The sequence below is a fragment of the Rissa tridactyla genome, chromosome 10 (genome assembly GCF_028500815.1).
Source record: "Rissa tridactyla isolate bRisTri1 chromosome 10, bRisTri1.patW.cur.20221130, whole genome shotgun sequence".
NCBI classification, from domain to species: Eukaryota; Metazoa; Chordata; class Aves; order Charadriiformes; family Laridae; genus Rissa; species Rissa tridactyla.
Window position 1 is genome coordinate 24,184,750 of NC_071475.1, and position 13,714 is coordinate 24,198,463.

General features: G+C 44.0%; 1 protein-coding gene across 12 annotated transcripts in view; it reads right to left on the reverse strand.

Annotated features, from left to right (window-relative positions):
- WNK2 (WNK lysine deficient protein kinase 2) overlaps positions 1-13,714 on the reverse strand; it is a 122,597-nt gene that overhangs the window by 50,517 nt on the left and 58,366 nt on the right. For all 12 annotated transcript variants that reach the window (XM_054216814.1, XM_054216817.1, XM_054216816.1 and 9 more), the window contains exons 6-10: positions 13,497-13,585; positions 12,473-12,692; positions 9,399-9,687; positions 5,964-6,160; positions 2,618-2,770 (exon numbers count right to left, since the gene is read on the reverse strand). In XM_054216814.1, coding sequence (XP_054072789.1) covers positions 2,618-2,770; positions 5,964-6,160; positions 9,399-9,687; positions 12,473-12,692; positions 13,497-13,585 — 948 coding nt within the window. The remainder of the gene's footprint in view (positions 1-2,617; positions 2,771-5,963; positions 6,161-9,398; positions 9,688-12,472; positions 12,693-13,496; positions 13,586-13,714) is intronic.

Here is a 13,714-nt window from a genome sequence, read left to right on the forward strand (position 1 = left end):
ATCATCTCGTTCCACCCCCCTGCCCTGGGCAGGGACACCTCCCACCAGCCCAGGTCGCTCCAAGCCCCGTCCAACCTGGCCTTGAACCCCTCCAGGGATGGGGCAGCCACAGCTTCTCTGGGACACCTGGGCCAGGGGCTCACCACCCTCACAGCAGAGAATTTCTGCCTCAGATCTCATCTAAATCTCCCCTCTTTCAGTTTAAAACCGTCACCCCTTGTCCCATTGCTCCACTCCTTGATCAAAAGTCCCCTCCCCAGCTTTCCTGGAGCCCCTTTAGGGACTGGAAGGTCTCCCCGGAGCCTTCTCTTCTCCAGGCTGAACCCCCCCAGCTCTCTCAGCCTGTCCTCGCAGCAGAGGGGCTCCAGCCCCTCTTGACCTCAGGACAGCATTAGTGCTGTCTGAGTATTCATCTTGCCACGTCAAAAAAACCCAACGCAATGATGTGGCTCTCTACTGCAGTTTCTGGCATTCCAGGTTTTGGGAAAGCAGGGGCATTTACCCCGTTAAAATCACAAACTCAAGGGAATGGCAGGAGCTGGCCTGGCACTGGTGATGAGACAGAGCAGAACGGCTGAGATGGAGCCCAGCTGGGGGGGTGGGGGGACCCCACTCGAGCCCCCACTCGCTCCCCAGCGTGAGCTACGCCAGACGGGAAACTCCTGCCAGATCCGACCCGGCCTCGGGAGCAGGACACTCGCCCGGTGCTGGGCTGGAGCTAACAAACCCAAAAAGCACCCGAAGCCAGCTCAGGTATCTCGGCATCGCCGGCGGGGTTAATCTGCAGCTCAGACAGGCTGCCCACAGATAATCGAGGATTGAGCACGCCGATACGGGCTGCCCAACCTTCAGCTCCACAGGACACTGCCTTAAAAGCAGAAAAATTGCGCTCCTGGAACTCAGCAGATTCCAAAAGCCTCCGTTTCAAGTGGGACTTGTGAACTGGATGAGGCACAGGGAAGGGAAAACATTCAGATGAACGCTGACTTTGCCTCATTATAACCTTAACATTATAAATGCCCAGATACCCGAGCTGTGGAGAAAAAAAAAATAATAACGAGGAGGTGCAACGTTGATCCCACGTGTCTAAGCCATCCGTGTATGTTCATACAAGATCAATACGTTTCCTTCCGTCAGGCAGATGAGTTTCCTCACCCTGATTTCCCATTCCGTGGTTGAATTGCCCTGCTGTTCACCTAGACAAGGCTGCAACTGCCCACGGCATCATGCCAGGAGACTCCGGGAACACCAGACCTCCTGGTTTTGAAGCACACAGGTGCTCTGGGAAGTTCTGCCCAGACACTTGATCATTTTACCTATTTCTGTAATAACAATACTGTAAAAAGTCACTTTTTTTATCGTACTTCCTGGCAAGATTAGAAAACGAAGAGAGACTAGTTATTAAATCCCTTTACTATCAGGGATAGAATTGTTTCAAGAGAGAGCAACGCTATGAGGAAAGGGCAGGTGAAAGAAATTGAGCAAGTTGGGCAAACATCCTATTCCAAACCAGCATTTACTCATGGGGGAAAATAAACAACAGATTTTCAACTGCCAGCATAAAGCTCCAGAGCCCGCTAAAGAGATCTGTGCAACTGGTGAGGTCCTAAATTTGCACGAGTGTAAAATTTTTGGCTGAGAGAACCATGAGAATATCCCTGCCCATTAGAAAAAAAAAAAACAAACGCGACATATGACAAAACTTCACATAAGCGTGTGTTTTTTGAGGAGACCAAATTATGTTGTTCCTACACTGATGCTTTCAGAAGAACGGGGCCCGTTAAACAAATAAAAAAAGCATCCTGTGAGATAAACGTCTGGGACTAAAAAGGGTTGGAGAGGTCACAAGGCATACAGACATTCCCCAGCCCCATCAATGGTTTCTCCCGAAGGAAACCAAGCTTTTGGTAGGATGACTGAAGCGAGCCCTGAATTAGCCCACCATGCAGGTCCGGGGCTCGTTGCTCCCCGGCTGACAGCCCCTCTGCGCAAGGAGGCCGCTGCAGCTGCTCAAGAGGTGTTTTGTAAATACCTTTAAGGAACACGGGTTTGGGGAGGGGCGGGGGGGCAGAATTTGGTAATTCCAAACGCACAAGGAATTACTATTTGGAGACAATTCAGAGAGAGACAGACTCCTCTCCTGGAAGAGAAAGCTACTGGCTGGGTGCCTGTACTGAACTGTGCTTAACGCGCCTGCACAACTCAAAAAGCGGCATCGCTGAGGATTCAAAGACAATTGGCACCAGGCAACAGAGTCACCTACTAACCTTTTACGAAGCAGGTGCCAAATAATAACGCAAAATTAATAAAAAACTCTTTGATTTCTACGGCCCAAGACAGGACGTTGAAATCAGTGCAAGGCTGACGCTGTTAAGCCACGATGGAAGACCAGTCTTAACCTCCATCAAGATGTTCCAAGGTACCACACAGCAATCGTCCTCAACCCGTCAACTCTTCCACCCCTTAAAGCCAACGCCCTTCGCCCCATCACTACGTCTCCCAAGCGGCAGTTCTGTAGTCTCAAACCCCTCGACCTTGCTGCAGTATGGGCTGGAGCAGAGCACGGGGAAGAAACGGGAGGAGAAAAAAGGCTTTTTGGCAACGGCCGGGCTCTCACCTGCTGGCCGGCCAGCACCGGCTGCGGCTGCCCCAACTGCAGGGAGGCGACGGTGGTGGGTTGGACGACGGGGAAGGGCATCGCCGGCTCCTGGTAGTGCTGGGGTCGTGGGGTGACCACGGCGGGCGCAGGCTGCACGGCGGGGAGCCCAGCCTGCGGGAGGGAGAGAGGGAGAGCGCAGCGTTAGAGATGGGCAACCCCGCGCCTCAAGGGTCTCGGCAACTGCAGGGGAATAGTCTACCGGCACTTGGTTCAACACAGAGAAGGGGAAAAAAAGATATGAAAAATTATCCGCGTGGAAAGTCACTTAATTTAAACATGTGGAAAAAAGTCGGCAAATTCCAAAGAAGACAAAGCAAGCCGCATTGCGTTTCTTTCTGGAAGGCAGCGCGCAGACCAGTAAAAGCACTGAAAGCACGCGCAGAGTGAGAATACACCAACCGCAACAACACGCCGTTAACTGGGTGAGAAAGAAAGTTATCTTCATGAAGATTTTTATAATTTCATAAAGAATCTTCATCTTCCAAAAAAAGCAGGTAATTTACTCGAAATGGATGCCAAGAAAATGAACAGAGAAACGAGAAGCAAATTAAAACCCCAGCGGACATGGAAAAAAAAAATAATTAAAAGAAATTCAGATAAGGTTTGTAACAGCAGCAGTTGTCAAACTTCAGCTCAAACAAAGTAGAAAAATTAAAAATGAACAACATGTCAGACTGAGGCCCATAAGCCTAAAAAAAAAAACCCAACCTACTACAGCTCCGCTTATGTGCCTGTTATTTTGGTAAATAATCTCCCAGAAAAATGCAGCGATTTTTGTTTTTTCTTGGAAAACGGAAGTTTTTGAGTCAGGCTTTTGTTTCCTATGTTTGTTGAGATTTTCAAAGCTTGGAACTTTTTACCTAAAGTTATCGCAGGAAGGAAAAAAAAAATATGGAAGCCCCATTAGAAAAATCAAAGGCTGTGAGAAATATTTTGCTTGTGAATAAAGGTTATTACCTTGGCAAATCCTCAATTGCAAAAGAAGTCACGCATTTAGGGTAAAATTACTGAAACCTATCAATGGAATGAGTCTGCTCTAAAAGAGTATGCTGCACAGCTCACTTTAACAAAAAGATTTCTGCTCGAGACGCCCCTTTTGAGTGTTATATTTAGAGTTGTTAAGGTAGTTCGTCAGGTGAATGAGGAGTGCGGAAGGATGATTCCCAGGAGACGAGTGCACATAGGAAAGGTGGTTCCCGCAGTGGAAGGAGCTGGCTACAGACGCCAAGGAGGAGGTTTTTTTTTCCTTCAGGTAAACCCAGTCCTGTTTCAATGCATTCACAACGTACAGTTCATAATTTCTTGCGGGCGGTTTTGGAAAAACATAAGGTAAAACCAGGGAAAACGATGAACTTCCTGAGTATGTAGGGTAAATCTGGATTAGGCAGGAAAAAAACGTCGGTCCGGGATTTTATTTTTTCTTCTCTTAATTCAAATAGGATGAAACAAACAAAAAAAAAAATAAGAATAATTAAGCTACCATATCATTACTATCATTTTTACTAGGCAGGCTACTTCCACTGCTGGGGGTTGCTGCGGGCACCCGCCCGCTCGCCGCCGGGTGTTTTGCCCGCGCAGGCTTTACAGCAGGGCTGGCACCATCCGGGCACGCTGGCTTCGCCACCCTCAGAGGAGCCAGAAGGCAGAACGCTTTCTGCAAATCTCGCAGATCTCATGGGAGAAGAACTGGTCTTTTGGCTAATTATGGATTGCAAAGACTCGTGGAACAGAGGCAGGTCTAAACTTCTGCCCCAGGGCCTGCTGACTCGTGGGAGAGGTTGAGACATGGAGTTGGCTACTCGGGGAGTGAGCACTTTCACCAGGCACCGAGACTTCTGACACGTTTTGATCTTGGCCAGACCGAAACAAACAGGGTAGGCACGCCTGAGGAGGCTGCTGAGGGTCTGCAGGGTGTGCAGAGGTCCCCAGTGCCACCAGAGGTGATGCACCTGCTGCCTCTTCTCTAGTCTGCAGATCCACATTTCCCTCTCTGGGTTCTTGGGGAAGGGACGTTGCGTTTGGAGTCAAAGCCACGGCGGGGTCGCTGTGGCGGCGAGAAGCACTGCCTGCTGTGTGCAACGGGCACAGGCTGGGCCTGGAACGTGGTGCTGCCACAGCTTCTGAGGGACACGACACGCTCATGTTGCGCCTCTCACTGGAAGCACCTGAAGATTTATGTTCACTTGCATGTTTGTTCTTGCACCGGTAGTTCCGTTAATTGCTTTTGGTCAAGGTCATAACAGCATGGAAATGGGAGCAAGTGCGAACGTCTGTCTGGGCTCCCAGTGCCTGATTTTGGACCCTCGGTAACAGCCGGACATCGCCAACTCTGTGCAAGATTAAATCCAAACCCAGAGCCAGAAAGGCAGTGACTGGACCTGTGACCTTCGGCACAACTGGAAGAAACACCAGACGCAAGAGGCTCTTGAACAAATGCAGGAACAGTAACGTGTGGCTATACTGACAGCGAACCAAACAGTTCTCCTGCGCGTATTTGAGTTTAACAATTGCAAAGCTACTAATGGAGTTCAGTGACAATGGATTGGGTAAGAAGCTTTTTTTACTGAAAGTACCACAGCTGCCAGCAAAGCACCTCTTCAGAGCGGCAAATACAGCTAGCCAGACTTCATCTACTAAGCGCACATTTCACATTGACTAGAAATAGAATCATAGAATCATTTAGGTTGGAAAAGACCCTTGGGATCATCGAGTCCAACCATCAGCTCCACTCTACAAAGTTCTCCCTTTCACCATATTCCCCCTAACACCGCATATAAATGAGTCTTAAACACAGAGATGGTGACTCCACCACCTCCCTGGGCAGCCTGTTCCACTGTCTGACCACTCTTTCTGTGAAGAATTTCTTCCTAATGTCCAGCCTAAACCTACCCCTGCTGCAGCCTGAACCCATTCCCTCTTGTTCTATCACTAATTACTTGTGAGAAGAGACCAGCATCAACCTCTCTACAATGGCCTTTCAAGTAGCTGTAGAGAGTGATGAGCTCTCCCCTCAGCCTCTTCTTCCTCAAACTAAACAGTCCCAGCTCCTTCAATCACTCCTTGTAAGATTTATTCTCCAGGCCCTTCACCAGCTTCGTTGCCCTCCTCTGCCCTCGCTCCAGCACCTCGAGATGTCTCTCGTATTGAGGTGCCCAAAATATATTACTAAGCAAGTCGCCATCAGAGCCGAGTGAGGAATACACGAAGCAAACCCTGGAACCCACACCTACTGAAACCAGGAGTATAAGGGAGCCATTAAGTAGGATCTAGGAGACAAAACGACATCAAAAAGCTTCAGACTTACTCCTGAGGGCTGCTGGTAGTGCCCCAGCTGCTGGAGGCCGTGGGGCACAGCCTGGCTCTCGCTCAGAGGGGGGCTGTAGACCCGCTGGATAGCAGGAGGTACCGGATCCGGCAGAGACGAGTAGATGACGCTTTGCTGGCTGCTTTGGGAGTCTGAATAAACGGTGGAACCCTGGCCACTGTCAAACGTGCTGTCGGCTGAAAGAACAATACTCTTTATTAAAAGCTCAACACCTCCAAACATTCAAGTAATGATTTTAGAGCAAGGTCAACACTTGTTTACGTAATTAGCATTTTTACTACCCTAGCTATTTCCATTACATAAATAAATTATACAACACAAATGTTATTTTCTCCAAAAGGCACATACTGTTGCTTTTAAGCCAAAAAAACCATCCCCATGGATTTCTGTACACGACAATATTTTAGGCACATTGATATTTCCTTTAAAGGGCATAAGGTTGACATTAAGAACTGCAGACGTTTATAGATGTTGTAAGATGAAAGGCAAGGAAACCCCAACTGCAACGTTCATAGCAGACCATGGAGTCTTTTAGACTTCGATCTCCCGGGGACGCGCTGACTTTTAACACCTTTTTTTTATTAGTAGCACTGAAAATTACAAAATTCTTTACATTGTACGTGTTATTAGTTTGGCAAACCATACCCTACTTGAGTATACAGCAATACCTCCAGATGAAGAACAGACAACAAATGAATTTGCAGGTTTGCAGCAATTTAGGAGCACCTTTCAGAGCTCTGTTGGAGATTCTCGCGCGGAACGTTCGTCCAGCCAAACTGCGGGATTGCACAGCTACGGGGACTGGGCAAGCACCACGTCTTTTCTCAAACAGAAATAAATCTTTGAACTCTACCGTCAAGTATTACCAATTTAAAAATGTCTTTCCACAAATTTTGAAGCCCATAAAGTACATGTGCCCAGTTCTTCTTGAGCACAAGCTACTGTTTTCTTTATTTGAGAAATAAAACGAGACAATCAAAACTGTAGCTGCAAATACCCAAAAGACAAATAGCTTGTAACAGAGATTTCTTTCAGATTTAAAACCAAAAGAAAACTGTAGCGCAGTTAGAAAAAAAATGGCTTAAATTACAGCTAAGTTTAAATGCCGTTTCTTTTCTTGACACTTGCCATCTTCTCTTTTTTCCATATTCCAAATAAAGTTTTACTTATTTGGCTTTCAAATAACAAATTACTTTTTAATAGCACCAGAGATGACATTTCGCCTCAGTATTCACAAACTATTCTCCCAACTGTTTTTTCACAAAATTAAACTCCCCGCTATATTTGTTCAGCTCATTTCTAAAAAGAGTCAAACACGGTCCCACACTAAGGCGTCAGGGATTTCTGCTGCAAACACACTTCCATTTTATTACAAACAATTATTTAAGACCTCAAAGAAAAAAAAAAGAAAGAGTATTATGGTTGAATGCTGAAGTAAAAGCTGTGAGTCAGTCTCAGACTTTTATAGAACAAGATGCACTGTTGTTTTAATTAAGTTATTAATTTACATTTGACCTCAGATTATGAATTGGTAGAACAGTAATTTAGAGAGGTTTCAGACCTAACATCACCAAGAAATTGTTCAAAGACATCCGACAGTGAATTGTCAAATAATACCAAGTATTGGTTAAAATTTGAGGAGGAGCAGGAAATAAACTGGGGGGGGTTTATATGGTTTATATTTAGCGTAAAATTCTGCCAACTCATGTCCAACTGAACCATGGGAAGCGCAAGGAGCCTCCTTGTACTACTGGAAACAAAAAGAGCCGTAATTACAGTGTTTCTCAAAGGAATTAGATAGCATGAATTAAGTATATGATCCAAAACAATGAAATGAGATCAATTTAGCTTCAGGAAAAAAAAAAGCTTTGTAAATGCTGCAGCAGTCTGAGTTATGCAAATACGGCCATTTCTCATATCTTTTAAAGGTTTATTTTCTTGGAGAGGTATGCCTGGTTATTTTAGGATTCAAAGCAGACCTCTGTATAGCAATTTATACGATACCTGAATTAAAGCAGCAGCTGTCTCTTTGCTAAAGATAATGCATCTTTAATTTAAACATGCTTACAGAAAAGTCCACAACAGTAAAACAGAAACATTATGATAATAGTTTAGTAGCAAAATACGTACATCGGAATTTATCAGAAAAACCAACAAAAAAAAAAAAGAACTCATAAAATTTCAAATCTTCCAAGCTAAAAATATCTGGCAACATTTCCTTCAAGATGTTTAAAAGTATAAATAGATTAAGATTTCAATACCAGAGCTTGACTCAGTAACAAAGGTTGATTTCAGAGGACAGAGACAGCTTTCTTTAGGGAAATAAAAACATTACTTCCTCATGCCTTGTTGTTTGCTGGAGAGGAGTCTGATGCTCAGACATAAAACGAAGAAACAACAAGCTCTGCAAGCAAAGCCAGGCGGTTTCTCAGTCAGAGACAGACCAAAGTCAGTGTTGGGAATTAAAACAGGAGATGTAAATCCATCTGTCTTGAAACAGCCCGGTGATCACCCTTCAATCAGCCCCAGCTGAACGTGAAGAGTTGGCAGATGAGCAGCTTGTAGCTACCAGGGCCTGGAGGAGCAAGAGCAACCACCTGCTCTGACCTGCCATAACAAAGATCAAACCACCCCCTTGCTTCAAGGCCACAAGCTCAGGACAAAACAGAGAGCCCGGAGGAACAGAGAGAGCACCCGCATCGTGACTTAAGGACCCCAATAATAACGACTGTAACAGCCCACAAGGTCTGGTGCGCCCAACGTGCGTGAGCAAACCACAGCTGATACTTCCCACAAAACAGGGAAATCTTGAATTGCATCACGTAACACTCAGAGATGGATTTTTATTTTTTTTTTTTTTATTCCCTGCTGTAGACCTTTGCACAGCTTCACAAAAAACTTCACACAAGCCCTGAAGAGTAACTCACGGAACACAAGGAACTGCAGCGCTTGGGTTCCAGCAAGGTCTGCTTTTGACTAAACCTCTCCCCATCGCTAACATCAGTTGAAAAAGCCACCAGTCGCTCTGATCAGTTTGGTGCCCATTCAGCCTCTGCAGGCTCTGAAATCGTTTCACGCAAACGTAGGGCGGATGCCACTATCTGGCACAGAAAACATGTATTTTTTGTGTCTAGCAGTGGGGTCTCCTTGCTTTTCTATTTACAAATATATTATGTTTTCTGCATTTACTGCTACTGAAGGAGGAGCTATCTCTATATAATATAGTTGTTCTTGAAACTTTATTTCCTTCAAAATTCATGCGTCTAAGACACTTGTGTTCTTTGAGCTACTGTGCAAAAACCCGCACAGCAGCTCACCTCACCACGCTCACCTCACCGCTGAGCTCAGATTGTCGTTGACTTTTACCCTTGGACGTTCATCACCATGTGCGCACAAAACCAAGGGGAGACTTACACGCGACAGACGTGACGCTGGCGGGCAGGTTTTGCTGAAAGGGATGCTGGTCCGCCTCGGGCTCCTCTGATTCGGACAGGACATGGTGACCGGTGTGGGAAAGGTAGGTGACCTGGACCTGCTGCGCGTGCGGCGTCTTCAACTTCTCCAGACACTCAGAGTCCCGACGTTCCTCTGACTGCATCCTAGGCCAAATTCTCTCTCTTCTCCATAGTATTAGCGCTACTCTGTCACGTATTGACTTCGCAACTATCTTGAGATCGTTTTCATGAAAAAATCCAGAGTCAATCTACAGAGGAGGCACAAACTTAGCAAGATCATGTGCGCGCAGATGGGCATGCACACACGCCTATTAGTCACAACTCTTCCTGACAAAGAAAACATCAGTCTGAAATAACAGGAATTACACATTCCTCACAAGAACAGCAACTTACAAAGCTTGATGGGGTTTGGTTTTTTTTTTTTTGAATAAAACAACTATCCCTAATGCATTTTAAAACAACAATAGGTAATTTCTAAGACCCGAATATATATTGGGTCAATTTATTCACCAATTAACATCCATCAAGACGACGACGACGAGTTTAACTGCAGATGGGTTCTCTGGGTTTGGGGTTGGTTTTTTTTTTTTGAAGGACTAACAGAATAGTCAAAAGAGGAAAGAAACATCTTTGAAAAAGCTCTTTGAACAACGCAACTGGAGTAAACTGTACTACCCCTTAATCGGAATCTATTGCCTTAACCTTTCCAGTATACACGGTTTCCCAAATTGCTGTACTTGGTACCGCAGCAAGTCACGAAGGAAAAGATGTTAACAGAATTTCTTCTTAAATTAACCTCTCTTAACTTGTGAAGTCAGTCAGTATTGATCGGCTTTTACAAAGAAAAAGCCTATCGAGTCAAACGCAGACTGTTCACATTTGACTGCAAAGGGGACCAGGCTTTCTCAGAATTCAACTGCTCTACAGATAAAATGGAAATTCCTCTTTGTGCTGTTTGTTTGCGTGATCTCCTCCAGCGCAGGGTACGAATTTTAGTTTAGTAATGACCTACCACAGATGTGTCTGCTCTCCCTACATTCTTAACACGCGCATCCTACAGATTTGGAAGCACTTACAGACATGGAGGAAATCTACAGGTTTTCCTTCTTTGCTCTTGCCCAAACACGAGACAGTTCTACAGCTTAGATTTTCGCTGTTTAAAATTAATAGGTGCAAAGCAATTTAAAACACAGCTGCAGATGGATATGGGTATTTTCCACTGCCTATGCCCTCGGACCTTACTGACATTCCCGAACAGATGATCCGGCAAATGCTAACGATGGAGGGGAGTTACTTGAGAGAAGAACCACACAGGTCCAGAGAACCTTGTTACAGTATAAACTAACGTGCCCAGCAGATTCTTCATGCCAAAGCTTAACAGGAAGGCACTGAAAAGCTGCCACATTAGCAATTTTTTAAAAAACAATTCTTATTCCCGCAGCTGTATATAGAGAATGGTTACAGTTTAATGAAGACGTGCCATTTTACAGTACCCACTGGCTGTGAAACGTAACTTAGGTTGCAAACCCACCAGAACGTTTGGAGTTCCTTTTGCCCATATTGTTTGGACGGGCTGGAATGCCTGACTACTGAAAACCCATCAATAACGATAAATAATTCCCTATACTCAAAAGGTCTCCTGCATTCTTCTCTTCCACAGCACATAAAGCAACACGAAGTGATGAAAGCTCACATCTTTGGCGTTCCACAATTCATAAGGGCTACAAAAAGACATTTAGAAATGAATGCCCCTCTTCGCTCCCCCGCCCCCCCGACAGTTTCAGTGTGAAAGCGTTTCATAACACAGGTTTTAAAATAGTTTGCTAAGGGAACAGTATCACAGTAGTTTGGGAGTGACCTTTTTAAGTATACTTTTTATGAGAATTATTTCCTCTTCAAAGCAAAACACAACTATGGGCTACAGAACTTCAAAACTCCAGACATATTTAAGTGTAAAATATAACGGCAAGTAACTGCACTAGAGCAACTTTTAAATGAACTGAGTTCTGTAACAATATATTGCTTGAAAAATATTGGACCTAATGCAAACTAATGGCAAGAAGACGGAGGAGCCTGAATTTCTCAGGCTAAATTTGGAGTACGTGGTGACGAGCCCAAGCACCGTAAGGCAACATTGCCAAAATGTTCTCCTAAGCAGAACAGGAGTGGTGATGACAACATCATTAAATGGGAGCCCTTGGGATTTAGGATATAATAGGAACATTTCTGCAAGCACAAGAAAATTCAGGCCCCTGACTAAGTGCTTACTGATTCTATGTTTCCATGACGTTAGAAAACCTAAAAACTGCAGTAAAGGCATCACTAAAACACCAATTCAAGGACTATACAGTGAAACAATACAAAAAAAAAGAAAACCTACAAAATAGGTTTTCTAACAAAACCCCACAAGTTATAAAGAAACAGAAATTCACCAAGTTAAAACTTATCTGTCAAAAAATCCAAAGCTTATTCCTAACTCGGTGCAGTGGGCCCAAATCTAGGCTCTGTCTACATTTGGGGATAGAGTGGCTGACCACAGCCTTTCCTCATCTACATCCCTCCTAAGTAACAGGACAACAAAAGATGGAAAGAAGTGTTTTGAAGAATTCAGTGCAGAATATTTTGCGATCAAAGTTTTCTAATTTATCTCAGGCTGCTGTCTGAAACTAAGGAGATTCCAAAGAAATTTAAGGACATTCAACAGCTAACAGAAACTGGCAAAAGAGTTCTCAAAATATAACAGCAGAAGAGACCTCCTCTATGGTCCCTGAGCTATTTGAAATGCCATGTCATGCATCTGTGTTCATACTTGGCAAACAATATTTTTCAGCTATTAATTCTTCTCCGTTTACCCCTGTTTGTAGCATTCACCCTAAAATCAATGCAAACTGCTTAAACTAGACACCTGGAATGATTTAAAGGGAAGCTACTTTACCAGACTCGTTCCTGCTCTCCTTTGAGATTTATGCACTACTTTTTTTATATATATATATATATATATATGTACACATTTTTGTCAGAAGTTTATTTTACCATTTCTTGTGCAACATCATCAGGAGTTTCCTTCTCCAGATCAAAAGTAAACTCAATGGCTCCATTATCTTTGGGTTTTCCTTTCAGTTTCTTAGGATCTTCCACCCAGAGTCTTAAGGCAATAGAGGATTTCCTACCATGGTCTTCTTCTGCAAGTTCCACTCTTACCCCAGTATCTTCAGCAAAAAAGGCATGGCTTAATAAATCTTTAATTTCATATCTGCAATGGATATAAAGAACATTCAAATACTCAAGCACCTTCAAAGAAGTTTGTGACAAAAAACTGCTGTTAAAAGTGAAAACATTTACAGTATGTTTGGTCTTCATCCATAACGAATTTGTGTTCTTAGCAAAAAGACACAGCATTCCCGGTGTTACTGAGGACTGCTGAAAAACCGGTGTCTCCTATTTCACAAAGCTTCAGCAATATTCATACACCGTAAGCACGTACAGAAGTGCAGATCATAGCTTTGCTCAACTTTTCTTGAGTATCTGAGCTTAACAAGTACGAAAAAAGAGGTTCCCTCCAGGGAGTCAGTTGAGGTCCCTAAAAACTGTATTTGTGAAAAGTCATGAAATAGAGAACAGTAGACACACTCATCTAGGAGAGGCCAGTATAAGAAGATTTTCAAACCGAAGCTGGAAACAAGGCACAATTTGTCTCCGTATCCAGAGGCTGAGCCAACGGAATCTGCTCTAACAGCTTGTGGTGAATCTACCATGTCGCGTTCATGGTCGACCTCCACCGCACAGAACCTCCTGGGCCAGATTTTAGACAGCTGTGCCAGAACATGCTAGAACCGAGCTCACATGTCTGCAATGATGCAGATATTCTTTGAATATTCTATTTGATATTCTTTGAAGCTGAGAGGTCAAGAGACAACACCAACAGCATTTATTCAATTACCCTGACGTTATATGGCAGATATATCCAGAGGCCCGAAAAGACCCAAAAATCTATAGACAGCTTTGAAATCCCCGCATACGCATTATTTAATAAAAAACTTGATTATTTGAAACAAACCTTTCTTCTTTATTTTTGCAAATGCACTCTCCAATTATCTCCTTAATTTCAGGATCAGTAACTTTCTCGAAGCTTGCTGGCTTTATACCCTAAAACGATAAAGGAAAAAACAACTTAGTTTGAAAAAGAATTACATTCTATCTCTTAATTAAGGACATTTTTCCTACATTTTACCGTCAATTCAACCCTTGGGGTAACTAATACTTTAAAGTTGTTAG